This window comes from Perognathus longimembris, chromosome 4 (assembly GCF_023159225.1).
Source record: "Perognathus longimembris pacificus isolate PPM17 chromosome 4, ASM2315922v1, whole genome shotgun sequence".
Taxonomy (NCBI): domain Eukaryota; kingdom Metazoa; phylum Chordata; class Mammalia; order Rodentia; family Heteromyidae; genus Perognathus; species Perognathus longimembris.
The window spans coordinates 61,313,199-61,329,184 of record NC_063164.1 but is presented as its reverse complement, the minus strand read 5'-3'; the positions used below and the strand labels follow the sequence as shown (position 1 = coordinate 61,329,184).

General features: G+C 38.6%; 1 protein-coding gene across 4 annotated transcripts in view; it reads right to left on the bottom strand.

Annotated features, from left to right (window-relative positions):
• The window catches only part of Rbms1 (RNA binding motif single stranded interacting protein 1), a 229,002-nt gene extending 222,302 nt beyond the window's left edge, over window positions 1-6,700 (bottom strand). The window contains exon 1 of one of the 4 annotated variants that reach the window (XM_048345347.1): window positions 6,466-6,700. In XM_048345347.1, coding sequence (XP_048201304.1) covers window positions 6,466-6,540 — 75 coding nt within the window. In that variant the 5' untranslated portion in view covers window positions 6,541-6,700. The remainder of the gene's footprint in view (window positions 1-6,465) is intronic. The other 3 variants (XM_048345349.1, XM_048345351.1, XM_048345352.1) reach the window with 3 other exon arrangements.
• Window positions 6,701-15,986: the final 9,286 nt, after the last annotated feature.

The following is a 15,986-nucleotide window of genomic DNA, read 5'->3' as shown; positions in this document are numbered from 1 at the left end:
AGAAAGACTTAAGGTACCAAAACTGTATTTTTTAAAAAAAATTCTAAGTGATCTTAAGACAAAATATAAAGTAAAAAAAAAGGAAAATTTCTCATTAACAATTAGAGAATTTATAATTGATTTATTTACATACGTCCAGTTTCTTTCTAAAATTCTCAGGTATGTTGTAGCAGATAAGTCTCAGATCTCAGCTACTGAGTTAGTTAGGGCTATAGGTATAAAACATTAGCATTGTACATAGTAGTTTTTATTCCCACATAAATCTCAGTGCCTTCACTATCAGAAGACCTTTGGCTGGTATACAGCCACCTGGGTAGATTATTTTGGAAATATTTTTCACTTATTTGTTCTGTTGTGTTTATCATATCTTCCCTAGTGGTTTGGGAGTTGCTAGAAAATGGGGATCAGATATTTTACTGCGCAACTTCTCCCAATGCTAAGTACAGAGAAGATGACATTGACATTCTCAGTTATTACAATCCACATGAAAGTGTTTTATCCTCTCCTGAGCCCCATGATTTTCCAACAAGCTACCACCTTAAAACATAATCCAATTGCAGAATCCAGATATTATAGGCAATATAAGAAATCATCTGCCAAGTGATGAGTATGCATGCTTACCATACTTTCTTATAGGCAAGCAAAGTGCTTATTTTAGCTCATGATACGATCTCTGTCTTTCAGACATTCATATTCACCAGAAGACTATATTTATTCTTCTAAAATGAGAACTGCATTCATTTAAGAACTGACTGGAATATCATGTTGGGGACATGGCAATGGTCAGTATTAAGTCTCTACTCTCAGTGTTTGTTTTTGCCTCCTCCTCTATTTCTCGTAACATTTTCTTATCATGGTTTTCCAGTGCTTGTTTGAAAAATTAAAATGTTCATATAATTATGTTAAGAAGACTAGATACATTAAGCATAAATAAAGAATCAGATTATGGGAGATATGTGTTCAGTTTATTGCCGGCCTAGCTGTCATATTCCCTTTACACTTTTCTCCTCACATCAATTCGATTAAGAAATGTTTAGTTTTTATTATCAAATTTGTGTGTGGGCTCAAGTTTGTATGTGTGTCTAACACATACAAGCCATTTTCCATGTATCACCTGACAAACTCTCAGTGGTAAGAAACTGTCTAATGGCTATTTTTCCTGAGGCAGAGCTGCGTTCCATCTGGTTTTACTCTTTACTTGGTAAAACTACATAACAGAAAAAACCCAGAACATTTATGTGTGTCCAAAGTAGCATCCCCAAACCCAGTGTGCAATTTTTGAATATTTACTTTGATCATATACCAAATACTAGGGTGCTACATTTAAATATATTACACATTGTAACTATGTTTTATTTTTTTTAAGAAAGTATTTACACCAAATAAAAGCCTTCCACTTAAGACATAGCCCTGTTTTTTCCTACAATATCCCAATGAAATGGATGTAAACAACATCTTCCAATTAAAATTCTAGATAGCCAGATGTCATGTTTAGGCTTCTTTCAGTAGTTACTAATTAAGAAGTAATAAGAATCAATTCTCAACATCTATTACCCATTAAAGGAAAAAATCTTTTCACTGTATCTGAAATAAACTGGAAAGAAGGAGCTTCCTGGAAAATTAAGCAGGAAAAGTTCCCATCAGGCAATGTTGGCTTGAGTGATATGGTTTCTAGACAGCCTGAGTTGCCAGTTCAATGTGTGTGCTCAGTATAAGGTAATAATGTTTTCTCTGGTGCTCCCTTATATTCTTTAATAAAGATTGCCTAAAAAGACACCTTTCACTCTATAAAATAAGAATTTGGTAATCAACATGTGATTTGTCCTAATTCAAAAAAAATTGACAGTTTTCCATATAAAAACAAAAAATTAAACATAAATCAAATTTTATTGTGTGATGTTTATTGGTTAATAGATATTTAGATGTGAAAAGAAAAACGAGGTTTTCTATCCAGGTGAATATCTCTTTAGTAAAAAGAAAAGAATCCATTGTCTTTAAAAGATCTGTAACTTAAAATTTCAGCACTTATTAAGCAAGCTAGTATTATTTTAATAAACCATCAAGCAAACAGGAAGCTGGAGAGATGTCTCAATAAAACTTCTAAAATACTTTTACCTTGAAAGTGTACTATATGGAAACTGATCACATTTAAGTTTAAATTCAGTTTATATTGCCCCCAAATGGGGGTGTATCTAGTTATATTGATAGTAAATGGCTTATTTCACTTCTTTTTTTCTCCTAGTACTTTAAAGTTTTACATAGAAAATACAATATAGAAATAGCAACATTGTGGGGAAATGAAAGCCATTGGAAAGAATGTTATAATGTTGCACTAGCAAGCAAATTCATTTTAAACATTCAGGTGACCTTGAATCTCCCAATACTTCTTCCAGTCACAACATTGCACTACAGAAATGCAGTTGATTTATCAGTGTAACGCACGTTACTAAATTGAAACATTTAAGCAATCCACAAAGCACCTACCTCTTGTGCCCTCGTACTTCCTGTTTACTTTCTCAAATCATGTACCAAATCATGACCCTTAATTCCTAAAGAATTTCTAAAGGAACAGATTGCTTGATACAATACTCATTTAGGAGTTAAGGATTTCAACAAAATGGTAAGTGCACGTAAACATTCTACTAAAAAAAATCTTTTTCCCAGTAGGCTTTTATTGTATATTCCAGATTATAACCTGTTTTTGAGATTTTTGAAGCTAAATTCAGATATGTTTTATATATATTTTACACAAAATGACTTTAAAATGAATTACATTTGTCTTAAAAACACATTCCCTTTGTATAAAACATATATTCAATACAAAATATAGTACTGTATATAAAAATAAATCAAATTTTATATATTGTAGAGCCATATATACCTATGTAGTGAAGAAGCATGCATATTGTAACACTGTAAATAAAGATTATAAAAGCTTCAAATTGTTTTTAGCTGGTACAAAATATGTATCAAGCCATATAAAAATGTGTGTACTTCCCTTTCATCAGAAGTGTTTCAATTCCTATAAATATTTGCATGCATACAGTGACTAAAATGCATACTTATCTATCAAATAAATAAACCATGATTCCAGGATTGCCTTCATAACAAGTGATATTTCTATAGCCACTGGCTTAAAATGTTTGCATACAAGTCTTCAAGTTAAGACATTCATTACCACTTCTTTTTTTGAGTAGGTGAAAAGCAGAAACCAAATTTGTTTTTTCATAATGTAGCACAAATTGCTTTAAATTTGGAAAATCCTTTAGAACAAGTATGTGCTTATGTTTACAAAGCTACATCAAACTGCAGTTCAGAATAACTGTGCCAGGCCATAAACAGGATAGCTATGATAAGACTGTCTTTACCAATTTTTTTTTTTAAAACCCAACAGCATATAAAATCAGGTAACCAGAAATGTCTGTTACTCTACAATAATGTATTGTAAAAATTTCATAATCTCCTTCATTTCTATCCATTCTCGTCTACTACATTACTTAATGCTTTACATTACTTTACTGGTGATTTTTTTTCGTAGCAAGAACTGAAGCATACTGATATGGTCATTTGTCCCAGTAGAGCCCATAAATGCTATTTTAATAGTAATACAGCTAATATTTTATAGGAAAAGCACAGAATAAACTTGTCAAAACAGGCAATGATTGGACTGTTAGGCAAGAAACATGGTTTTATATCTCCAACTTTTTAAAGTATGGTAACAATATTCATCTTTCTCTCTCTTTTTGCTTTTTATTGTAAAGGCAAGGCACAGAGGGGTTACAGTTATGTAAGTCAGGTAATGAGTACATTTCTTTTTGAACAGTGTCACCTCTTCCATCATTTAACAATATTCATCTTTAAGTGCCATTTTAATCATTATCTTTCTGATAAAAAAGCACATCTGTCTATTCCTCCTAGATTCAATAAAATCATAGCTACCTCTTGATCACAAGTTAAAGCCACTTTGAAAGACCATGACATTCCTTAGTTTTTATATGTACCTTTCAAACAGAAGTTTAAAACAACTAGGACTAGTAAACACATTGCTATACTTTAAACAGAATGATGCTTTCTACCTCTTGCTTCAGAAAGGAACACAGGCAAAGTATTATCCCTGTAGATACCAGATGCTAAGTGAGTTTCTTAACTCTTTAGGTAGATTAGGTAACCAATACTTATTATTAAACTACCAATCAAATGTCTCTGTATTTTAAAATGACTCACACAGCTACTACAATACCAACAGACAGGTAAGGTAAAGGGGGAAAGAGTTGTGTGCTCTAAACTCTGCTTTTCTAAAAATTGCATCTGGTCACTGCTCACTTGTCAGAGATGCAAACATTTTTTTACTATAAGGAATGTAGATTTAATTACTAAGATTTAATATCACATTATATAGGTCAAGTAAGGATGTGTATCTTTCTCCTCAAACAAAGGGATTCCGTGTAATAGGAGTTCGGGTTCATAGGAAAAACAGCAAAATATCTTTTCAGAATGTCATTTACTGTAACACAAATCAATATTAAATGCTTTATTCAGGAAGCACGCTTTCAGAAAATGGGCCCTAAAGCTTTCTGGGATCTGACCCTAATTACTCGAGCAGGCTCTTGCCAGTTTGTCTCTCTTTTCAATTATTTACGGGGGGGGGGGGGGGGGAACAAATGGCATTGCATTAGCTATATTAAATGTTATATACTTGGTTTGTAACTTACTAATGGTACATAAAAATTACTAAGGTGAATATACTTGTAGAAACATAGCTTTTTTCTTCTTCACCTGAGTGTACATATGTATTATTCATAGAGTTAAGTGTTGAATAGGCTGTCCTTTAGGCACCCAATACTGCATAATTTAAACAAGTGCATTAAATATATAACACATCTAAAAGGCAGCGCATTGATTACGTACAAAATTTCTTGGAACAGCTACAATTCAGCACACACACATAACATTTCCCTCAAGTTCCTGAAAACAACCAAGAAAGCACCACACATAAATGAATAATGGGTAGGTATTCTTGTGGCTACTGCTACTCTGCTCTCTGGTATACCCAAAGCAAGATGGGAATTGGAAGGTAATAGGAAAAAAAAAAAAAAAGAAATACTCCAAGTGCTAAGGAAAAAAGAAAAAAAAATCTGGTCTAGATGCTGACAAGTGTCCTTTCTTCTGTGGACAAATGCAGGACTATGTTGTAGGTACATGACAATACCACACACGTTGCAGGAAAGAAAAGGTTATCAAGGCTGAATCCGAGATTCTTTTGGTACCAGGCAAGAACTGACCATTCACCAGTTAGGCAAGGCTCTCTTGCAATCTAGGAGGAAAGTTCAGCCTCTGCATCCATACCTGATTCTTTTGTGATCTAGAAGGGCTCTGGAGTTGGGCTACATGTTAATGGCCAGTGGTGGCCTGTGTATCCACCTTTGGCCATCCAGACTTATGTCAGAAGCTTAAAAATCAGTGAAATCTCAAATCTTCAAGGTCCCACATAATTTTTAAAGTTGGTTCGAGAGGCATCAAATAATCTTTAAAATAGAATAAACCCATTAACAAAGTACCTGGAGTCCCTAGAAATCCAGGCAGAATGTATATGTTTGCTTGTCATCAGCTGTCTGTGTGCCAGGCTACTTTTGAAAAAGCACCACTATCCATCTGTAGTAAACGTATAATGTAGTCTGTTGTTGTTGAAAAAGAGAATTTAAAAAACTAAACACAAAGCCACTTCTTTCTCTGCACTAAAGTCTCTGCACTAAATTTTCCTCTTTGGGGGGGAAAAAAAAAAGCAAACTACAGAGAACATGAAAGGGGACGTCAATGAATGCCGAGTGAACTTTGGCCACTTTCCTACCCAAAACACCGGCGTAAAAGTAGAAATCAGTAACCAGGTGAAGTGCCACACCGCACAAAGATCAGAGGCGAGGGAAACGTCCCGCCCGCCCCTCGAGCCTGAGGCCCCGCGCGCGCGGGAGGTAGAGAGGGGCGCGTCGGCAGGGGTGGGGATGGAGGGTCAGGTTCCCCAGACGTGGGAGGGAAGCAAAGAGTTACTGATCTTAGGGCAAGGCCCTGGATTAGGCAGAGGTCGCAAAGCCATGCCACCGTCGGGCGCAGCCATGGACCCCAGGGTCCGCCGTCCGTCAGCCTGCGCTGGGCAGGGGGCGCCGCCGCGCCCCGCGACCCTCCCCGCCGCCCAGGCCAGGGAGGGGCTGGCGGCTCTTTCCTGTCTAGTCTCGGCCCCCGCTGCTTTCGGTAACCGGATCCTCGCAATCGGCTCCCCTGGAAGCCGCCGCCCCGCGCACAGCCCGCCCGGCTCAACCAGGGCCAGGGCTATAGTTAGCAAGCTTCCATCAAGTCCGCCCGCGGGCGGGGGGCTGGCCGCGCGCCCCTCCCCGGGCCCGACCCGGCCCGCGCCTCCGCTGCCCCCCTTCTCGAGCGACCCTGCCCCCCCCCTCCACCGCACCCCTTTACCTTCGCCTGCAGATACTGGGGGTAGTAGTAGGCGGCGTACTGAGGGTACATCTGCTGTTTCCACACTTTGCCCATGAAGCTGGAAGGGAGCCTGCCGTGCAGGGTCGCGGGCACTTTGGGGTTTCCAAGTCTCGGTCTCTCCTGCCTCTCCCTTTCCGGAGGCGGCGGCGGCGGCGGCGGCGGCCTCAGCGGCTGCTCCACCTCCCAACCAGGACCAGACGTCCTCCTCCTCCTCCTCCTCCTCTTCGTCCTCCCCCCGCTGCTCCTCTTCTTCCTCCCCCTCTTCTCCCTTCTCCTCCTCCTCTTTTCTCTCTCTCTTCCTCCTCCTCCTTCTCCTCCTCTCTGGCAGAGAGAAAGACACTGCAGAGCGCAGAGGACACCCGGGACAGGGCGCTCCCAAGGAGTTTCCTCCGGAGCCCGACTGCGCCGGGGCTGCCAAGGGCCGCGCTGGGCTCGGGCGGGCGAGCAGGCAGAGCGGAGCCGGGAGGTGATCAATACAAGTGGAAAGTGCAGCAGCGGCGGCGGCGGCGGCGCGCAGTGCCAGGCAGCATCTGGGGTGGGTGCACCGGCGAGGAGAGGGGAGAGGGGAGAGGGGCCGGCGAGCTGAGGCCGCAGGGGGAAGGGCGGGCGGGGGCGGGGCCTGGGCGCCGCGGAGCTCCAGACCGGCTGGAGGTGACGGCTGAGTTTTCCTCACTCCTCACCTCCTGGGCTCCTCGGAAGGTCGGCAAGCAGCCTTCAGGAGCCTAGATCGCTTTGTGACGGGATGGGGTGATTGGAGTTGGGGTGGATTTGGGGCACCCGATTGAAGTTTTTATCGTCTCAAGGAGAAAGAGAGGCAAGGAAAAAGGAAATCTGATCAATCTAATACTCCGCCCCCCCCCATCCCTTGCTCAATGAGTCTCTCTCTCCCTCTGTCTTTTCCTTTCTCCTTTCTCTCTTTTCCCCCACAGAGAAGGAAAATTATTTAGTGCCTAACCACAAAGCTAGAATAGGGACCCCTGGGTTCTGTTCTACTCCTAGACCGGGCTAAGACACTAATTTTCTAGGTGACCTTGGGAGGGTTACTGTTCTTTGGCTGGGTTGTCCTAGATGTAAGAGGAGAAATCATGCCTTTCCTCATAAGGGGTTAGTCAAAGCTTTCACTCTCTAGCTCTCTTTTGCTCTCTCACACACACACTCTAGGTCTCTGTCTATCTGTCCGTCTGCCTGTCAATCTCCCTCTCCCTCCTCCCTCTCTCTCTCTCTCTCTCTCTCTCTCTCTCTCTCTCTCTCACACACACACACACACACACACACACACACACACACACACAAAATTGATGGATCCTGCTGTTGCAATGAGGCAAAATGCTATCAGAGGACACAATATAGACATCAGCTTTTCTCTGCCTCTTTCTAATGCTGCCAGACAGTCTGTCAACTCCCACTCATGAGCAAGGAAACTCCCTTAGTTTGGAATATTTTAAGGCCATTTTGAAAGTCACACCGGCATATTGTTGCAGTGTGCTTCAGTGACACATAAAATCAATCTTTCTCCTCTCTCTGTTGCTCTCCAGCTCCTAATTGTTTCAGCTCTAGACAGCACCAGAAGAACACTGCCTTAGTTGACTACATAACTGGATATAATTTAATGGAGTTAATTGGTCCCTGAAGTTGTCCACAGAAAACTTTTATATTCTAACTCAAAAAGAGAGATCATATCAAGTGGCACAATAGGAAAAAAGTCCAAAATTGCTTTCATTGTACAACTAATAAAAAAGTACAAATTTTACTAATTAAATAAACCTTGATTACTATGTTTTGTCTTTTCATCTTCTAATCATCACTTTTTGACAGCACATGGTAAATAATAAAAAAGTGTAACACCAGAGTTTATTAAAGTGTTATCTTTATATGATTTGTATTCTAAAATCCCTTTGATAAGATACTTTCACACAATGATGGAACAGTGAACTGAAACCCGTATTTTCATATGATTTAGACACATTTCTAGGTCATGTGTGTTTGACAAAAATAAAATCAGAGGGCTGGGAATATGGCCTAGTGGTAGAGTGCTTGCCTGGTATACAGGAAGTTCTGGGTTTGATTCCTCAGCACCACATGAACAGAAAAAAACAGAAGTGGCGATGTCGCTCAAGTGGTATGGTGCTAGGCTTGAGCAAAAAGAAGCCAGGGACAGTGCTCAGGCCCTGAGTTCAAGCCCCAGGACTGGCAAGAATAAATAAATAAAATAAAATAAATGGAATTCCTGTGAGAACATTTGGTGATGACGAAAGGCAAATCATAACCTCCTTATTTACCCTTATGAAATACTAGAAAGAAACTAGAATGCGCTGAATTTTTCCGATATTATAATTAATGCCAACAGGCTTTAAAAGTTCCTTAAATTGTTTCACTATGAAGCCACTTATTGTTTTTAAGCAGAGAACTAATAAGAATTACCAACTGATGTTTTAGGGACCTAAGAATACTAGTAGTGATGATTTGGAAGATGACTAAACACAAAGAAATAAGATGTGCGATCTCAAAAGGTTAGATTTGAAGGTAGATGGGAAAATGCCAAATTGTTCTACTTAGTGGGGGATTTTTTTAAATGCTGGATGATGAAAATGTAGCCAGATTTAGAGAGACCAAAAGCAGACTCTCAAAGATGAATGGATGGATGGATGGATAGATAGATGCTTGATTTATGACTGAGTTAGTTACCTTACAAAGTAGTACAGCCAGAATGAACCTTGCTACAAATGATTCTGGGTTAAGTTGCTAGCCATATGGAAGAGAGGAAATCTAAGCCAACCTCACCAATACCAATGGTAGGTGTGGGGTCCAGGTGAATTAGCCTTAGATACGTAAAACAGAATTATGAAGATTTCAGAAGACAATATAGGGGGAAATCTTGTTGACCTTCATGTAGGAGATGTTTCTTTAATAAGATAAACATGAGGGTTAATAAGATAAACATGAGGGTAAGATTGGTATATCTGACAAGAAACTTGGTTCATAGAAGGATTCTATAAAAAGAGTAAAAACATTTTTTTAAAAACCACAAATGCATACACAATATAGCTTATTTAAAAATGACATAGAATCCAAAGAAAAGTTTTGATTATAATAAAAAATGAATACATACTTACAAAGGTGAAAGTATGAGTTGTCAACAAACATATAAATGATGCTGATGCTTATTAGCAGGTAAAATGGCAAAGGCAAAGTACAATAAAAATAAGATAGCATTCCACATTTACCACCCAACTGGCAAAAAATTAAGATTTTTGAAGATATTAAAAGCAGGTGAAAAAGGGAGAAGTTGTTAAAAACACTGCTTCCTTGATGATGTGTTAAAGACATCACTTAGGAATAAAGCATTACTCATTTTTATTTGTATGCACCTTACTATGCAGTTACAAAAGTATACCTTGTAGAAATTCTTCCATATGTGCATCAGACAAAATGCACAGGAATAGTCATAAGACACTGACAAGAACTCAAATGTCCCACTGGAGAATGGACGAAAGAGGTTTGGTTGGCATACATAGAATTCTGTAGCAGGATCATCACAACAATGTAGACCATTCCAAAGTTTATACTGAAAAATTAAACAAGTCCACAGCATGCAATATGCATAAGGCATGATTCCATTTGTATTAACTTCAAGATAGAAAAAAAAGAAAAAGAAAGAAAACCAAGAAGGCCTGGTGCCAATGGCTCATGCCTGCAAGGCTGAGTTCTGAGGATTTTGGTTCAAAGCCAGCCTTGGAAGGAATGTCCATGAGACTCTTGTCTCCCATTAAGCACCAGAAAACAGGCAGTGGCATTGTGGCTCAAATGATAGAGTCTAGCCTTGAGCTGAAGAGCTCAGAGACAGAGCCCAGGCCCAGAGTTCAAGCCCCACGACTGACAAAAAAAAAAAAAAAAGGAAAAACAAAACAGAAAGAAAACCAAGAGGATTATAACGTAAGATTCAGAATAATGGTTCTTCCTGAGAGAAAGAGTGAAGGACTTAGGAAGGAGCCAAAAGAGATGTAGAAATTATAATGTTCTATGTTTTGCTCCACTTGGGAGATTACAGAGGGATATGCTTCAATATTTTTCTTTAAGTATTTTATAGACGTTTTGTGTTTTTGCTGCATTGTATACTGACAGATCTAAAAAAAAAAATCAACGTTTAATTTTAAACATGATTTTTTTCAAGCAAATAGAAAAGCATAGAGAATTGGATGATGACCATCCTATGAATGTAATTCAGCACCTGTGTTGTCACTTTTTCTTTCTCTTTATCTTTAGGTTTGTCTATGTGCACACATACACACACACACACACACACACACACACACACATTTATTTTCCTTAAAGGAAACAACAAATATCATCATTTGTTTTAGTACCATCCAAGCACACATAAGAACTTTCCGCAAATACCATTATCAAATCTAATAAATTCAATATTTTGTTAACAGTAGTTAACATATGATGATTATTCATTTTCTCCAATTGTCCAAAACAACTTTATGAGGTTAGTTTATTTAAATCAGGATAAAACAAACTACATCTTAAATTGGGTTTATATGCCCTGGAAACCTCTTTTAACATATAAAAGTTTACTACCATTCACCTTTAAAATTGATATTTATTTGTTGAAGGACTAGAGTCATTTGCCTCATTGAATTTACCACATGATTACAACTAAAATACATGATAGTTAATACTCAGGGTTGGATTAGGTACAAATGTATGTTTCAACAAAGATTGCTTCCTAGATGACACTGAATAAAACAGAGGATATGATGTGGATGATAACAGGACACATGGAATGTCAGATTGTCTCACTTTTAATGATGTTATCAAGAGTGGTTCAAGTGATATCAGTGTTATTTGTCCATTACTCACAAGTGAGTTGTAATGTTTAGAAGTGTTGTCTATATCATCAGAAGTTGCAGAATTGTGGTTTTCTTTCTTTTATGTTTTTTTAGTAGCTTACACAAGTTATACAGAGAGGGATTTTGTTCTTAAATTTCTGCAAGTTTACAATATGTTCCAATCACTCTAATTTTATTCTTCTTCTTGCATTTATTGTATAGAACTTTCCTTCTTCCACTTTCTGGTTAACTTGAACTACAACTAGTACATGACACACAGACTAATTTTCCTCTATTTGCTAATTTTCAGAATAATGACTTGCTTCCATAACAAAATAACATGTTAAATTTGGAAACTTTTTTTATTTAATTTAATTTATTTATTAATTGAACACAAATTTTTCTGACAAGGTGTTGTGCAAAAAGGGTCAGTTACATAGAAGGGCAGTGTGTACATTTCTTGTGATATCTTACTCCCTGTTTTTCTTTCCCTTCTCTAGGTCAGGTAGACATATATACAATATACAAGGTATCAAGAACATATTACAGTAGCCACGTGGCCAAGCCCAAGAAAATTCACCTAGGGCTTTAAATGTAATGTCGATATTAGACAATATGTCCACAGTAGTCTTATATGAACGTGCATACATAGCTTTTGAGCTATTGTTTTCCACTGAGAGGTCAATTTTTGACCTTTATATGGTGAGTAGTTGTTTGGTTTTAGTTACATAGTGAAGGGTCGCTGACCCAAACCTGTGGGAAATACCATTTGACAAGAAGTTTTTGGTTTCACAGACCTGGTCTCTACTGTATCTCCGTCTCCCTTTGTTAACAGTCATATATCAGGGAGATCATGCCCCTTTGTTTTCTGTCTAGGCTTGTCTCGCTCAACGAGATTTGTTCGAGTTCTGACCATTTCCCTGCGAATAACAATATTTCACCATTCCTAACCGCTATGTAGTATTCCATTGTGTATAGGTACCGTATTTTTTTTGATCCATTCATCTGTGGAGGGGCAACTGGGTTGTTGCCATATTTTGGCTATTGTGAATTGTGCCGCGATAAACATGGAAGTATAAATGTCTTTTTAATATCTTGGGACTTGCTATTTAGGATGGATGCCTAGGAGTGGTATGGCTGGGTCATAGAGTAGGTCTATATTGAGCTTTTTGAGAAACCTCCATACTGTTCTCCACAGTGGTTGTACTAATTTGCACTCCCACCAACAATGGAGAAGGGTTCCTCTTTCCCCACAGCCCCTCCAGCATTTGTTGTTGCCTGAGTTCAGAGTATAGGCCATTCTAACTGGGGTGAGGTGGTATCTCAGGGTTGTTTCTATTAGCATTTCCTTTACTACCAGGGATGTTGAACATTTCCTCATATGTTTCTTTGCCATTTTTATTTCTTCTCTTGTGAAGTCTCTCTTTAGCTCCTTTGCCCATTTCCTAATAGGTTTATTGGGCTTGGAGGGGCTTAGTTTTTTGAGTTCTCTGTAGATGACAGATATTAGGCCTTTGTCTGTTGCTGTGCTGGTAAAGATGCTTTCCCATATGGTTGGCTGTCTTTCTATTTTGGTGGCTATGTCCTTAGCTGTGCAGAAACTTTTTAATTTGTAGTAGTCCCATTTGTTGAGTCTCTTCCCCTATTTGTTGTGCCCCTGGGACTATATTCAAGAAGTTCCTTCCTGTGCCTATAAGTTCTAGCATCTTTCCTACTCTGTCCTTCAGTAGTTTCAAGGATTCAGGTCTGATATTGAGGTCCTTGATCCATTTTGAGTTGATCTTGGTGCATGGTGATAGGCTAGGGTCTACCTTGAGTTTTCCGCATATGTCTGCCCAGTTTTCCCAGCACCAGTAGTTCAAGAGGCTATGTTTATTCCATTGTATGCCTTTAGCCCCTTTGTCGAATATCAGCTGACTGTAAGAATGTGGTTTTATTTCTGCATCTTCAATTCTAATCCATTGATCTTCCGATCTGTTTTTATACCAATACCATGCTGTTTTTCTAATGATGGCCCTGTAGTAGAGCTTGAAGTCTGGTATTGTGATACCTCCTGCACTGCTTTTTTTACCTAGAATTTCTTGGGCTATTCTAGGTCTTTTGCTGTTCCATATGAATTTATGGATTGCTTTCTCTATTTCAGTGAAGAATGTGACAGGTATTTTGATAGGTATTGCATTGAATTTGTATAACAATTTGGGCAATATGGCTATTTTCACTATATTGATTCTGCCTACCCATGAGCATGGGAGGTCTTTCCATCTCCTTGTGTCTTCTTTGATTTCCTTATTAGATTTTTATAGTTTTCATTAAATAGGTCCGTCACATCCTTGGTTAAGTTGATCCCTAGGTACTTTATTCCTTTTTTGGCTACTGTAAATGGAATTGTTTTCATAATTTCCTTTTCTGCTTGTATATTGCTGGTGTACAGAAAAGCTGCTGACTTTTGTGGATTGATTTTGTATCCTGCTACTTTGCCAAAATGGTTTATTAGGTGTAGGAGTTTGGGTACTGAGTTTTTTGGGTCCTTCAGATATAAGATCATGTCACCTGCGAATAGGGATAACTTGATTTCTTCTTGCCAATGTGGATCCCTTTGATGTCCTCCTCTTGCCTTATTGCTATGGCTAGGGATTCCAGCACTATGTTGAAAAGAAGTGGGGAGAGTGGGCATTCTTGTCTTGTTCCTGCGTTTAGGGGGAATGATTTAAGTTTCTCTCCATTTAATATGATGTTAGCAGTCGGTCTATTGTATATGGCTTTTATTGTTTTGAGGAATGTCCCATCTATTCCTCTTCTCTCCAAGGCTTTTAATAAGTACGGATGTTGTATTTTGTCAAAGACTTTTTGGGCATCGACTGAGATAACAATGTGATTCTTGATTTTAGTTCTGTTTATGTGGTGAATTACGTTGATTGATTTACAGATGTTGAACCATCCTTGTGACTGTGGGATGAAGCCTACTTGGTCATGATGTATAATTTTCTTGATCAGTTTCTGGATCCTGTTAGCTAATATTTTATTGAGGAGCTTTGCGTCTGTGTTCATTAGTGATATTGGTCTGTAGTTCTCTTTTTTTGTTGGGTCTTTGCCTGGGTTGGGAATGAGTATGATATTAGCTTCATAGAATGAGTTTGGGATTTCTCCCTCTGTTTCTATTTCGCAGAAGAGTTTGAGGAGTATTGGTATTAGCTCCTCACTAAAGGTTTTGTAGAATTCGTTGGTGAATCCATCTGGGCCTGGGCTTTTGTTTGTTGGGAGGTTCTTGATTACCTCCTGTATCTCACTGTAAGTTATTGGTTTATTTATTTGATTTATTTCTTCTTGGTTCAGTTTGGGCAGTTTATACTTCTCTAAGAATTGATCCAGTTCTGTAAAATTATTGTTTTTTACTGAGTAGAGGTTCTGGAAATAGCTCGTTATGATTGTTTGAATATCGTGTGTACTTGTTGTAATTTTTCCAGTAGAGTCCCTGCTTTTACGTATATGAGTCTCTTCTTTTTTTTGTAAGTCTTGCAAGGGGCCTGTCAATTTTATTTATTTTCTCAAAAAACCAGCTTTTAGTCTTATTTATTTTTTGAATGGTCTTTCTATTTTCATTCAGTTTTATCTCTTCTTTAATCTTTGTGATCTCTCTCCTTCTAGTCATTTTAGATTCGGTTATTTCTTGTTTCTCGAGTTGTTTTACTTTCATTGTGAGGTTATTCACCTGCTCTGCTTCCATTCTTTTAATGTGAGTGTTAAGGGCAATGATCTTGCCCCTCAGTACTGCCTTAGCTGTGTACCATAGGTTTCTTTGTGATGTATTTTCATTGTCATTGTGGCTTATGAATTCGTTGATCTCATCTTTAATTTGGTCTGTGGCCCAACTGTTGGATAACCGTGTGGGGTTTAGCCTCCAAGAATGTGTATAGCCTCTGTCGTAACAGTTGTTATTGAGGGTTACCTTTAATCCACTGTGATCAGATATAATACATGGGATGACGTCAATACTTTTGTATTTGCTGAGGTTCTTTGTGTGGGCTATGACATGGTCTATTTTGGAGTATGATCCATGGGGTGCTGAGAAGAAGGTGTATTGGTTCTCTGTAGGGTGGAAGATTCTGTATAGATCTGTCAGCTCCACTTGAGATATCGTGTTACCTAAGTCCTCAGCTCCCTTGCTAGTCCTCTGGGTGTTGGATCTGTCTCTTGGAGAGAGTGGGGTATTAAAGTGTCCCACTATGATTGTGTTTGAGTCTATCTTTTTCTGTAATTCTGTGAGAATTTGCTTGACATATGTAGGGCCTCTTTTGTTCAGTGAATATACATTTATCACCATGATGTCTTGATTCTGGATTTTTCCTTGTATTAAAATGCAGTGTCCTTCTTTGTCTTTTTGAGTTGGTTTTAATGAAAAGTCCAGCTTGTCTGAGATCAGGATGGCTACACCTGGCGTTTTGGTAGGTGCGTTTGCTTGGAAGATCTTGCTCCATCCTTTCATTTGGAGCCTGTTTTTGTCTCTTGCTGTAAGGTGGGTCTCTTGTAGACAACAGATACCAACTTTTTGTTTGCGGATCCATTCTGCCAGTCTGCTCCTCTTTATCGGAGAGTTTATACCATTTATTTTCGAAGAGATCAAGGATAAGAGTGTTTTTTTCTCCTTACGTTTTCTTGTTGGTCTTT